Genomic DNA, 15079 nt, shown 5'->3' with positions numbered 1-15079 from the left:
CAAAATAGAATTTAGCGGTGAATACTTACCCATGTAGATTTAGCCAATGCAAATTCTTCAGGTCCTTAATTGCATGAAAAGGGACCCCGTCCAGCCGATTGTAGCTTAAATCCAGGGACACCAAAGTCTCCAAGGACGAGCTGCAATAATTATTGTCGAAGCGTAACTGGTAGTTAAAACTTTCCAGAAAAGAAATTAGACTTTGAATCGAAACAGGAATCGGACGAGGCCTTTCGTGTGTTTTAAATAGCAAATAAAACTTTTAAATTGAAGTGGCGTAGCAAATAACCAGTCTATTACCAAAGAAAACTCGCGTTCGTTCGAACAAACTTTATCTGTTAGTTTTATCTCACGCCAAAGCAAATTCGGCCCCTTAAATTGCTGTCGGCTGACTAATGCTTAATCAGGCGCAATGCAGTTGAAGTAATGTTCAATCAGTGACGTGTTTTCCCATTTTGCATTTCCCGGTTTTCCAGAGTTTGTCGATCGCTTTTAAATAACCAGGTAGATGCTTGGGGAGAAAGTTTGGTCATAGATGACCTATTAGATAAGAAGTTTTGTTCCAAAGTTCACATAACTATGTTCTATACTGTTTAGTTCGGAGTTGTTTATGTTTTGCTTTAGACTTACTACAAGAGTTTGTAACGAATAGTTATTATCGAAAAATTACTCGGTAACCCTAGGCATGAACAGAAAATTTCATAGGGAAACTTTTGCTTTGAGGCCCTCTACACGCACCTGCTATGTGTCCATTGCGTCGCAAACCACCCTGTATAGATGCAGAGAAATGTGAGGAATCCCTAACAATGGAACATATTTCTGCATGAAGTTCGCTTGTCTACTCCAAAAAGAGGCTTGAAAATTCTCTAAATAAACCTCGTTAAAATTTTTATAATATTTTCCTTCTACAGCTACATATTTCATCGATTTTCAGATGCAATTTTGGGGGTCAGTCTCAAAATGTTCCTGTATGCATCGAGTCAAATGAAACCATGTATTAAAAAAATTTAAAAAGTTATTCCTATATGGTTTTCTTTTCTTCTATCCAGTCATTTTCAGACTATTCGAGTATGTATCAAAGTAAGGAAATACGCATATTTCTAAATATTTTCTGACATTATTTTGATATTTTCCTAAGAATCCAGAGAATATTCTATTTGAGTTTTACTAAAATTTCCTAAAGTATTCTTTGATAATATTCTGAAGTTTTCCCAAGAATTCCTTGGATTCTATCTGGTTTTATTCGGTTTCTCTGGCGAATTCTCAAACTGTTTTCCTTAAGCTTTTTATGGGTAGATTCTCAAGTTTCGTTATGTATATCTCAGGTCATTTTCAGAATATTTCTGTATGTGTTACTCTAAGAAGACTGGATAATTGGCTTTAGTTTTAGTCTAATCGACCGATAGGATCGACTCTGAATGGCCCATTTGACGGGTTTAAGGAAGCTCCTCAACGTATGTGTATTTTGAGAACTTTTATGGGAAATTGAGAAGTTTAATGGGAAAAATTTAACCGAATTAAATGGCCAACTTGATTCCGTTTTGGAAAAAAGGGAATTTCTTTCGTTTTTGCGTTAATTTACGAAAAGCAACCGTTTTTAAGATTTGTAAAAACATTGTTAATGTATAATTAAGTAAAAATAAATAAATTTTTTCTTATGACATTATCATTTCTTATCTCTTATCTATCTCTATTTTATCTATTTTCTCATGAGTGAAAAGCTTGTCACCACGAATTATTTAATGAAAGTCTGTCCTGATAGGCCACAGTCAAACTCGAAATTATTGGAATAGTTTTAACGAACCTAAAACATTTTTGACATTTTGAAAAAGCACGGTCCAATTATAAATTCAAAAAACGAAGGAAAAACACGTTAATGTTGATATCTCGAAACCAAATGTCACAACTGAAAATTTAACTCACAGGTGGATAATTCGCGAAAAATTGTCGCGACAAAACTTTTTTTACAGATTAAAAAAATATTCTAAATTCAGAAAATTAAAGTGTTTCTTGGAGGAAAACGCTTTTGATTTTTTTAAAATAATTTAAAAACCAGTAAACTTAAAGCCGGTTTAAAACGGTAGTGAAGTGACCATGAAATTCCTTTCAACTGTTTGCATTTAATCATTTTTCAAGCTATAAAAATTCTTAATTTAACAATACATGTGAGTCCAATTTTTGCCATTCTGCATATGACAGGGACTTCATATCTCGCAAACTAATACAGATGTTACAACCTCGACTATCTGGCCAAACGACTAATTAGTCGTTGGATCAGACAGAAAATAAAAATCTGATCAAAACGACTATCTATAGGGTTGAAGTTTCGTTTCATTGATTTGGTTCACAATGGAGTCATCGACTATCAACTTGTGAAAATTTTCAGTATCTTAATAAAGCAATAATTATTTAGAATTTAGTTCATCATCGTTTCATCTTAAGCCTATTTTTGGCATATATTTGGTCTCTCCAACAGAAGGTAATATTACAAAATCTGTATTCAGGAACGAGATAATACTGAGACCCTTGATAGGGAAAATAAAAGGAAATAGTCTTGCAATGGGCTTATAGCGGATTTTCCCCTTAGGGAACTTTATACCAGTTTTTCGGATTTAGGTAAGAAATATTCAAAACACTTTATAAGCATGAATTAACCTGAATTAAGAAAGCTTTTTCTGAAGCCTAAATGTCTTTTATCGAAAGTGTGTAAAATCGTCATAATTTTGTAAGTTATGCACGCTTCAAAATCAGTATTTTGAGTCGACGTAATCTGCCCTTTTATAGGAAAAATATATGAAAAATATGCAAAGCACTGTGTGTATCAGTGTATCTCAATTTAGCTAAACTATAAATTATTTGAAATTTTTTCCATAAAAAGTTTGAAATATTTGAAAAAGTACTCATTTTACACTTTTGTCTTGAATAATTTAGACATTGCTCCGAGCTTTGAAGCATGTTAATTCTATTGGTAAGACATAACTGCAAATCTTTATTTTGATTTGAATCTAATTAAACCGCTTTATACAGAGCGTTTGCTAAACATGCGGCGTAAAAATCGGGAAATGTAGCGTATTAAAAAGCAGCCCTGATGTTTTCTATAGAAATCGGGTGTCATTTCGAAGAAGATTGAATTGATGCTGCATAAATGGTGGCACTCATTTTCAACCGTTTTTGTAGATTTTAAAGCGGAACTGCTATTTTATTTGAATTTTTTGAATCGAATTAAGTTTGCTCAAGGATGTACGATAATTTTAATCTTTGAAATGAACGGAGGTGCGACAAAATACCAATAAACGGAAAAGTTAAATGCTCTAGTCAAGGCAATTATAAAAATTGGAAAAATCTGTTGGATGTTGCCATTTTGGTGAAAAACTCTAAAAGATCAGCCCCGTACGCAACCTCCTGAAAGATGTCTAGGAAACTCTTTGTACATCTAAATTAACTCAAATTAGTGTTGTTCTTCAAGTGTTTTATTATCAAAAAACGTTGAAGGAACTTTCTCCCTTCTTACGAAAACTGACTGCTCTTTTTGCTTAATAAGGCAATTATCAAGATATGAGAAGAACTTGGAGTTGTAAAGTTCCAGTTTCTTAGTCCGGATCCTTGCCAGATGCGCCTACCGGCTCAATTCTTCCACTACATTCTAAACGGATCACTTTTCAAGATAAACAAACGCTGAATTGTATGTAAACTCTTGACTGACAGATTTTGGCCTAAATTTCAAACTTTGTTCAACAACTCCTCCTTTGAGACTTCAAAGCTTAGCCCTCAATTTCAAACTGCTTCACTGCGCCTTCAACTTCCCCACTAACTCCAATTTTAACTTCAGCTACACGTGGGTCTATATGCAGTCTTCCAAAATATAATAAACGAACTCTTGTATTGTTCCCCTATTTGAATAGCTTCGTGTTTGTAAAGCCGACACGACGTTTATTCACCCAGTGGACCGAATTTCCGAAATATCCGACTTGAAGCCGAGCTTAACAAGGTTTTTAGGGGGGTAATGTTTAAATCGCGTGAGCTGGGTTTCCATTTAGGAGTGATTGGAAGCCAAACACCAATTCCATATAGTTAAACTTGTGCCACGGTTTTTGCCCATACCCAAGTAATAGAGACAAGACACAGGAAACACCCTATCCATTAATATTTTTGCTGGATAAAACCTAATAATAGTCTCTAGGTAATTTCTTCGGAGGCCCCAAGTGTAAATTACAAATGTTTATTCTTCAATGGCATATTTACGAGCGCCTGACGTGACCTCGCCCTAATCAATTGGCCGAAGGGTGCAAGCGGAAATGGCCCTAATTTGTTTTATAAAACTTCCTAGCACCTATTTGTATGTTCAGCGGTAAAAAAGCTAATTTACAGCCCCTAGGGAGGTTCAATGTTTACCTGAATATTTTATCAGATATGTGCTGCAGCTTGTTATTGTTGAACACTAGTGCTTGCAGCTCGCAGCTGTTCAAGGTGTCTGTTTCCAGGCTGGGAATCATGGAGTCCAGGACTTCGATTCGATCAATCTGCTTTACAGGCATCGCTAAAACAAGGAAATAGTTTTAGGCAAATTAAGAAATCGTTAAAGAGTTTTTTTTTTCTTCCAATGGAAGGAGACATTATTTGCCTCGCGTGACTAGAGTCGTATAAGTAAGGGCCAATTTGATTTGCCCTTCGAAAGTTTGCAAGAACATGGCCTGTCAGAACCCTGTTAAGGGAACTTTTTCAACTATAACAGCGAAAATATTATATGTCAAGTTAGAGGAATTTATAAGCATTTACATTATATTGCATTATATTATACAGGACGCGGCATAGGGAGCAACAAACTCATTTATAATGCTTACAGTGCAAGCGGTGATTTTTGAAAAACATGCTCAGACTGGCGTCGCTTTAGTTTCGAATGGGCACCACCTTTAAAACAAAAAATTAAATATACAGGGTGTGCCGAAAATAGTATACGACGTACAAGCTTTTTTCCGCGATTCGACTCGAAATTCTAGACACATCCGATGACATACACCCATCATTTTTCATCCAAAGGACTTGCGAAAAAATGCCCTAAAAAATCGATCATTTGTGAGATAATGAAGTAAAATGAACATCAAAACAGTAAAAACTGGTTTATATCAGATGTGGATAATGCCATCCATTTTGCTCCATTGCTTGGTGGGTGTCATGTTATTTCGAAACAAAAACGTCCCTAATACGTGACTTCTCAGTGCACTTTGGAAGAACAGTGATATGTGTCTAGAATTTCACGTAGACTCCAAATATGACATAAAAATAGGGCTTTCCGTTTGAAAAAATAGACGTGAACGTTCTATCTAACTTTAGGTATACACGGTGTATTTTTTCTTCTTTAAAAAATGAACTTTAAAAGATAAATGGATACTTGTTTGAGCATTGTTTCCAAAAATCACTGCCCGAATTGTAAATAAATTTGTTCCATGGTTCTGTAACGCATCTTCGTTTGAGTGTCTTATATCTTAAGTCACATTCCAATCTACCCACTTAATTCCCAATCTACGGCAATGGTTTTAATTTATTTTTAAGCCTGAAAAGCCCTCAATAATATTCGTTTTAAAGAATTAATTCAGGATTAAACAGTAACGAACAAGAAGAAAAAACATTAAAAAATACTTTTTTAACTGCTTGACTGATTTTAAAAGTTATTTTTTGTCCTTAAAGGTAATTTACATCAAAGATTTTAATTTGTGTAAATGCGGTTTCGAAAACCAATTTATCTATGATTTGCGTTTTTGAGAGATCCGATGATGAAGATTATCAAAACTCTGACTTTAACTCTCTTTCAAAAATACTGTATTTGGAGACATTCTACGTTAGTGATTTTAATGCAGTTTGGAAGATCAAATACTGCGTTACAATCCTCGTTTTTTAGTATACATTCCTAATTCAACTGGGACAAGAGAGCGAGAAATGTGAAGAAGTAGAAAAACAAAAAAACTCTTTGTTTTCCAAAAAATTCTTTTTAGTTTTGTAAATAATCTATGTAGGTAACTTTAACTGCATTTTGAAGTTCTAACATTTTATTAAAATGTTATTTTTTAGGTTTAAACAAGGATTGCACATTGGCGAGAGAGGGAGAGATGTGCGAGTGGGAGATCCAAAAAATAAAAATTGCAAACACTTTTAGTGTTAAATCACGCAGAGATTATAATGCCATTTTGAAGTTCAAAGATTTCTCTAAAATCATATACACGTATATATTTTTTATTTCTTTTTTTAATATTTTTCATGCTTGAGTCTTAATTGGAGTTACACAATATAAGTGCAAGAGGGATATTCAAAGTAAAGTAAAAAGTAAAAAATAGATAAAAATAAATCCTCGAATTAACTTTTTAAAAAGAATGAGTTAGTATCTTTGGAAACAATTGATGTCAGTTGCTTTTTGTAGCTCAAAGATTTATCCATAATTTTCGTTTTGGAGTATTAACTCAGGTTTAAAAATGGGATTATGAAGAAAAAGAGAATGAAAAATTACTAATGCTATAAAAGTAAAGATTAATTTTTTTTATTGAATAATATTTTTTAAGCTCACAGAATTTGTTATAATCTTCGTTTTGGGATAATAATACAGGATTGAATAATAAGGGTTACGTTTATATAAAATATAAAGAAAAGGTAATTTGTTGATTTTGCCAAATGTCTTTCTATTAAAATGGCAATTTTTATTGATTTTAATAATTAAAAATTAAATGTTATAATTTATTAAAATAATAAATACTTCTATAATCAGGTGTTTTTTCTTCTAAGTATGTTCTTCACGTTGACTAATGTTGTGCCTGGAACTAGGAATTGTTGAAGCGGTGGAATTGTACTCCATTCTCATTTAAAATCAGCTGGGAATAACGTTCACCCTTTACGAAGGGTTCGGACGAAAACCCTTGTTTTGTTTTAATTTTTTCAACAAAAATACAACAAAAGATGCATTTTTCTGATAAAATGCAAATTTTTAAACTTTTATTATTTGTGGAATTTTTCAAGTTGAGAAACAATATTTTCTATTAATTATTTTATAATAAACGGTATTTTATATTAATTAATTATATAGAATGTCAGGAGAGTCATAAATGTTTTTAGAATCTAGTGAAGCCCAAAATGCGCTCATTTAGTTACTAGAAATTATTAATATAGTCAAATCTAATTAATGCTAAAACTAAAATGAAACCAATTTTTGCTTCCAGTAATTGATGAAATATAATAAAGCCTAACAAACAAATCAAAATGTAATTAGATATTTTATGGAAATATAATGTATCTGACTTTTGAACAAACACGTTATTGCTGAAAGAACAAACCAGTATTAAATTAGTCTCTATGACGAGATATCCAATAAATGAGTTTTCATAGGAAGTAAATTAATTTTAATCGAAGTCGTGTAATTATTTTAACAGGTTGTTTAAGTTTTAATTTAGTTCAAATTAGTTTAACTTACAAAATAAGAATTTCGACAACCTATGGGACATTCATGAGGTTATAACTGGATAACAAAAAAATCCTCGAATTCATTTTCATAATATTGAAGGGAAACCAAAATAATGTATTTATTAAATTGATAATGTATTAATTAAATGGTAATATATTCCAATTAAATTTTCCTTAATCAACCGACAACTGCTTTATTAAATGTAGCTTTGTTGGTTTTTTTGAGAGCTTTTTTGAGAGCTTTAAGATAAGGTATCGCCAGTAGGAGGTTGTCATTTACTGTTATTTAGTGAGAATGACTGGAGATGAGGGGGTAAGTGAGAATGGATTAACAATACATCATTTTGGTTCCTCTTCGACATTATAGAAATTAGTTTGAGGGATATTTTATTAATTTTTTGATCCCCACATATAGCCGTTGTAAATTTTCAAATTGTCACCCTGCATGTGTAAGCTGAATGGATGATTTCAAATCTAGGGAAAAAGAGCTAAATCTGGCAACATAATTTTACGCTGTATCCTTGCCTCAAACTTACACCGATATAATAGTTAGATTAATCGACTAGATATTATTTCTTATTCTTTGCTTTTATCCAAAAATTGTTTTAAAGGTTCTTTTTCGTGTTCTAAAATAAGGTCCTACTAAGCTACTCTTCCTAAATCGACATCTAATCTGTGTTTTCTACTTTAGTAGATAATTGACATTCAATATTTTTCAGGGCGAACTGAAAAGACCTCTTTAGATTGCATGACTCAGGTTTTTGGCAGCCTTAGTTGCTGATATTGCCATTGTTATTCATAGAAAACAGTATTCAAAATCTGAGGTAAAATCTCCATGGTTTCATGCGCACTCTTTCTCACGTAAGAAGAAAAAGGCTCATCCCTTGTGTCAGTCTCCTCTGAGAAATACTTCTTTTTATCTGATTGAATCCTTCGTTTAAGGGGAATTATCTTGCCGGTTGCAGCCTCAACATTCGAGGGCAGTGGAAAGAAAAGAAGACAAATAGTGAGGTCTTCGCGAGAAAAGGGACAAATAACACATAAAAATAAAAATTCAGCGAAAGGAAAACGAAGGAAAAAATATTATATATTAATGCCGATAGGTAAAAGCGGTTGAACGTTATTTAAAATAGCGTAACTTTAAACCTGTAGGCTAATCAGGGTTTTGAAAAATTGCGCATTAAAGACACAAAAGAGATTATTTTTATGGAAAGTCAGAAAGCAGAAATTTGAAATAGATTTGAAAACCTAGGCCTAGACGGATGTTAAGAAAAGCGGCAGACGTTTCGAATTGAACAACCAATCTGCAATAGAAAACTTCGGGTTAAAGCTGGAAAAAAGCTGACATAAGATTTCCGTAATCGATAAACTAATTTTCCCTTTATGTTCTATCAAGTCGATAACTATGGACTTCCCGAGAGCCTATAACTTTTGTGCTTCAGGAGCACCATAAGAAAACTTTCCAACTTTACTAGTTTTGTAGATAAGATTAGTTGAAGGGTGTTATGAGATTATAAGGTATTTCCAAAAAAAAATCTGTTTCGCATCCTTTTAATTCAAATTCCTTTTAATAACGTATAACATAAAATATTCCTATTTGCGATCTAGGAACCACTTTAAACATTCAAAAGCCCTGATATTTCTATCTTTTATTTTTAACAATCGACTCAATATGATCAAATAGACCAATTCCAACAACTCCTCTCTTTAAACCTCCAATTCTAAGGGCGCAATACATATCCGAAACACGTATTGTAAACTTGTATAAAGAAATGAAATTCCTTCCGGCTGGAAGAATGCTTATTCGCGAGATATGTAATTCCCAAGAATAAGGAATAAAAGAAATTGGAAGTGGATGTTTTGAAGGCTGGAAATGTCTCGCTGAGCGAGATGAAAGTAAATAGATGGCAGGCAAACTTCAAAGACCCATTTAAAATTTAAACAAAATCCACATTTCCTTGCGTATAAATTAAATGGCTGGGAATTAGGAATTAAATATTTAGCTTGGCTCAAGGAGAGGGAAAATTAAATATTCTGTTTCCGGCGAAAATTAACAATTAGCATCGCGGAGGAGATGTTGCCCTCGAAACGATATCGATCTGAAGGCCCCATATAAACGCAATTGATGTAAATAGCACGTCAGCAAACCCAACAATGATCTTATCCATTTCGTGATTATGCAGATTGATTTAGTTTTACCAGAGGGTTGACGTCTACAATTAGCAGAAAATAGCCAGTCATCCACTTTCAACAAGAAATAGGAGGTTTCGGGCTCTCCATTATACGTTGTTGAGCTGCATGCTTATTTTGTAATGAGTTTCCCTTTATTAGTGTAAAAGCGTATAAACAAAAACGGTCACGAACGCCGCTCTAAGTACCAGTTCAGAGGCAGTATATTTAAATATCTTTGAGCAATGGCTGCAGAGGATATAAAATCCCGAACATAGATTTTTCTAATAAAAATTTTATTACTTTCCAGATACATACATCTGGATCGATAGCATCGCTTGCTGTCAAGCTGCAGCGAACAAAACCTAGTAAACTACGTTACGAGGAGACAAATTGGAACAGATTTGTCCAGATTGTAAAATAAGATTGATTAGGACATCTCGTTCAGAATCCCAAAGTTTGCTTTTATTTGCTCGGGGAATTTTAAAGTGAACCGGGACGCGAATTCTTAAATCTAATTTAACAAAACTTCTATGTAATATACAAAATATCGGGAAATGTGTATTATTAAGTTAAGGAAGTTTAGCGAAACTTTAGTTTAATGAAACTAAGTTACACTGGAGTCTGTCGCTGCTGAGGACGACAGTGATTAAAGATATCAGAGAGTCACCAAAGTTTGAATTTTTATCTCGCGTTATTTTGTGCTTCATACTATTCGAAACTTGTACTAATAAAACGCTGAAACTCGAATAAAACTTAACTCAAAGCCCGCTTATGCAGATACTTTACATTCGTTCTAAACCGGGGATTTATTATTCCGGGCAAAACTTGCCTCAAATCTCTTTATTTAATGTAATGGAACAATATTATATTCCAAACTTTTAGCCGGTAAAGGAACTAATTTGCATACTCCTTTAGAAGAAGTTGTACGAAATAATTCGAAACCAGCAGATAAGTGAGCGAGCAAGACAATTCCATACGTAAACAGAAGTTTTAAGAAGTTTGTCTAAACTGGCGGTCTACACAAAGCTCCGGGATGGGGGTATTGTTTTAAGTTTCCATAACCGTGTGTGTAGGATTATTTGCCAAGGTATAAATAGTTTAGATCTTTGCGGTAAACTAGATTAAGGAAGCAGTTTTTCCCCACCAAGAGGGCATTGCAAGATCGGGAGTGAGGCAACGAAGAGAGCTTCGTGCGAAGCAACAACAACTTTCTTTTACGGATAATGCATAATTCAGTTTTATTACTGCTAGAAACGAACCTCGAGAGAAGAGAGTTTCCAAAATGACACAGAAATACACTGAAAAGTTGTATTTGAATAGGATGTGAAAGAAGGTCCTAGGGGAGTTTTCCATCTCCAATGCAGAGTTTCAGATGTCCGTTTGATTGGTTTACGGTGTTCTAAAGGATTTGCAACCATCAACAATTCGTGATTCTTATTATTGGAATTTTGTTGGCAAACAAATAATGGTAGTTTAAATAAACTTACGATCATGTACGTGTAGATTTATTAATTGAATAAACTGTTTACTGGAAACTTTTAATGGAAACGTCCTTCCAGATATTCCGATGGCAATGCTTGAATTTTTTTCAAGTAAATCATTACCAAGTTTTACGTTTCCTGCGAATCGTTCTTAATGGGCATTTAATTGCGCAATGCAATTTTTAAATTACCAGGTTAATGGAGAGACTTGGCATAATAAAGAAACTCGTTTCTTAAAGCAGATAAAAATAGTGAATCCAATTTTATCACGTCTTGCTAGCGACTTCAGTAATCTCATGCTCCTCTTTTGATTCAATCCTTGGCCATCATTGTCAAAACTCCCCCCAAATTGAGCACCCGTAAATTGTTTGTCATTTGTTTAAATCTCCAAGATAAACCAACAAACTGAAAGGAATACTAAAAAGGCCATCTATAGCGGAGCCTCAATTCTCCCGACTAATCAGGCAATCTCGACATCAAAGAATCCCCATAGAAATTAATTCGCATCGATCGCGGCCCCTTTATCGCGAGGCCAAAAGATGCTTTAGCCCCTCTCAAACCGCAAACAAGCCACGGTAATGTATCTGATCCTATCTCTAGCCCGGACTATCCATAACCTTGTTTTGTGGCGGGGGCCCGGATCTACCTTGTCCGTATTGTTCGGCCATTTATTGTGGAAAGCCTTTCCCAGACGTTGTTTATATTTTTGACTTTTCTCCGATTTAATTCAATGGCTCCCGAATACAAAACACATAATCCGCTTATGCTTTTCAACCTCGAAGTGGTTATTATACTCCGGGTATAATATTTGGCCGGGGCCCGACTTATCTAATGCCTGTTTATATGGTCGAAATAACTGGGAAATAGCCCGGACGTGTCTGGCCGGCTTTAGTGCTCAGTTTCTCAATGGAACAAAGAAGACCAAAACTGAATATGGCCAAAGAAAATCCTCGCAAAGACTGCTAATTCCCGGTGTAAAATTGACCCCCAAACATATCTCGCCGTCCACAGAAAATTGGTTTGTTAACGAAATTATTAAATTAACTTGTTGCCAGAGTTTTGATTTGCTTTGAAGGCTACAAATATAAACACTCCTAATATGTGTGATCCCAATAACAATAATTATTACAATGCCAACCTAATAATAATTACACCAAATGATGATGATTGGTTTGTATTTTTATCAATTTGCAGCTGTTGCTCTCATAGCAAGCGCAAATTGCCACGGGACAAATTATGGCATAATGAAATATTTTAATTGCGTTGAAAGGCTATGCAAGCATTATTATTTATTAACGTGGGGATATTTGCTTGTTTCGATTTTAGACGAATACTAATAACATTTTTTCAAATAACGCACCAGGTACAGTAAACAACGTTTAATAATGTTGAATTGAAGCAAAAAAATTCAATTCAGAATGTGAATAATGCCTGGGAGTGCGATATAGGCACATCGAAATTGAGTAAGTAATTTGTCACTTCTGCCTGGGGGAAAATTTTTACCGAAATGAAATGTAGAAATTCGTTTAAACATGTCTGTAAAACTAATTTGTGAGATGCTTGCCGTTCGCCATATTCTAAAGAAATTACGCAATTTTCTTGGCAATATGGTGAATGAAAATTTTTATACGATTGCAAATTTTCCAGCATCTCGCAACTACTGTAATTTCTTGTACATAAAACATTTCAATTACCTCGCACTCAAGTGAGTTCAGGATGCAAAACTGCGTTGTATTGAACTTGTTGGAAGTACTCAGTAAACCGAATCAATTCACTCGCGCATACTCTTCTTATATTTCTTTGCCTGTTTAGAGCTAAAAAGCACCCTTAACTTATTTTTTGAATTTTCGCGTTGGCTAACATCATATTCAGCGTTATTGCAAATTCCTCTAGGCCAGTGAAAACTATAATCCAAAAGTTGTTATCGACCAGAATTTAATTAATTTTCTATTGAATACGCCTGATTAAATAACAGCAAATAATTCTCCATTGAATCGGCAACAGTGCTTTACGTCCAGTTATTATTTCCCAATGCACGTTTTGAAGCATGCAATAAATCAGTGTTGCCAATGTTGACTTAAAATTCTGAAAATTACGAGCGATGCAAATCAATGTGCGCAAGTTTTCGCTCTAGTACTGATTGAAGGTTCCCTTCTTCGCGCATTCTGAAATGGCCTTGGAACAATATTTTCAAATATCGTTAATTGATCTTAAAATCATTTTCAGCGCCGTTGACTGAGAGGAGTTGCCCCTGGAATACCTAAATTTTCTGGAGGCCGAAAAAAGCAAAATCGATTCCTAAATTGTCGAGTTTTTTCACGTACCTAAAGTGGCCTTAAAATCGTTATTTATACTATTTTAGACAGACCTCAAAAGACCTATATATTTTTAAGGCTTTTGACGAACTGAAACCTGAAACTGATCTTAAGTGAAGTTTCAAGTGGGTAACTTTCTAGGAGTTTCTAGTGCCGATTTTGGAGTAATATAAGTTATAAAAGCTCTTCTGCCTGTATTACGAGTTGAGAAATGCACTTCCAAATTAGATTAAAAACATAAAAACTGGCCAGCGTTTTTGCCACATTATCGAAGAAATTAATTTTCTTGAATTGGCGTTTAAAATCCCCTTTTCAGAATTCCGCAGGCAAACTAAATAACCACATCGCCAATCAAAACCTCTTATAAACGGACAAGTCAAACGGTTCGAAGGGCTCGTAAAACCATGATTTACGGATCGGAATGGAAATGGATTGGACGTTTCTTTAGAGCTTTCACTTTAATTCGGAAAAAGTCGGAAAAAGCACGCTTACAGCTAAGAACCTTCAATGTAAATTGGCCCACGTCAACATGCAAATAGAGAACGACTCGGTCCGGGTATCGATTTGTATCCTGTAAATGCGGAGACGTGATACGATACATAATTTAGGGCAGACACAGATTTCTGCCACGATAACTCCCGGAGTTTCCAGCAATGCAAAGCTTTCTATTTGAATCGGTTGAGGACCAGAATAAATTACCTGAAGATGTGATTTTTTTGCAGGAAACAGACAACTACAAAGCCCTAGGGAAGGGCACATTAACCCCCTCGAAAGTAACAGGGTATCGCGTTAATTCATCCTTTCGTCGTGTTTACTCCGGTAACATTTCTTGTTCATTAGTAAAATGATATTTTGGAAAACTTCTCCTTATGGATATTTAATGTTTGTTTACATGAATCGTGATGTAAGGGACAAAAGAAAAATCACCAGGTGTTGGTTATTTTCCTTGGATAGGTCAATAAACATGAAAATCCTTTCAATTGCCTTTCATTATTAAAAAATAGATTTCAGATAAATTTTCATGCAATTAATTCGATAACGAGAGCGTGCGATCGAAGTTTTGTCAATGCAATTTGGAACACCCTGCATACATGTGATAATGCACGGTTTCGAGGAGAACTTTTTTCAAATGTACATTTTCGTGTCATCACACAAAATATCATAAAAAAAATGTTTTCAATTTTTGCTGATGGATATGTTAATAGACCTAATATCTCCAGGCTATCTTGCAATTTTCGTAATATCTCTAATAGCGCAAGCGCTAAAGGTGATTTTCTGGTTTCGCGTTATTTATTACTTTTGAGCGATACTAATGATATGAATGATTGAAGTTTCAAATTTACTTAATGACGTTGGAAACGTGTTACACGATCTTGCGAGTAATGAGATTGCACGCCGTCTACTGAACATCTTCTCTTTTGGAAGTTACAACAATTTTTAACTTATTCATTCAGAATTGTAACGAAATAATATCCCATTTATCATCATTGGATTTATCCCAAAAGTTCCTAAAAGCTGCGGTACAATAGTCAATATCTAAATATTCCTTAGCAAGCAACAGGGAATAATTCTCAGCACAGTGGGCAAGAGCGCGTTTACTTCGAAAGATAATTTGTCAAACCACTGGAAACTTAAGATACATGTTTAAAGATTCCAATAAACTGGTAT

At 34.2% G+C, this 15079-nt stretch overlaps 1 protein-coding gene across 2 annotated transcripts in view; it reads right to left on the bottom strand.

Annotated features, from left to right (window-relative positions):
• Window positions 1-15079, bottom strand: part of LOC136418015 (chaoptin) — a 49317-nt gene that overhangs the window by 6321 nt on the left and 27917 nt on the right. For both annotated transcript variants that reach the window (XM_066403905.1, XM_066403906.1), the window contains 2 exons: window positions 4393-4537; window positions 30-140 (listed from right to left, as the gene is read on the bottom strand). In XM_066403905.1, the coding sequence (XP_066260002.1) occupies window positions 30-140; window positions 4393-4537 (256 nt within the window). The remainder of the gene's footprint in view (window positions 1-29; window positions 141-4392; window positions 4538-15079) is intronic.

The sequence above is a fragment of the Euwallacea similis genome, chromosome 32 (genome assembly GCF_039881205.1).
Source record: "Euwallacea similis isolate ESF13 chromosome 32, ESF131.1, whole genome shotgun sequence".
In the NCBI taxonomy this organism is placed as follows: Eukaryota; Metazoa; Arthropoda; class Insecta; order Coleoptera; family Curculionidae; genus Euwallacea; species Euwallacea similis.
The sequence above is the reverse complement of the archived record's forward strand: the minus strand, read 5'-3'. Positions and strand labels throughout refer to the sequence as shown.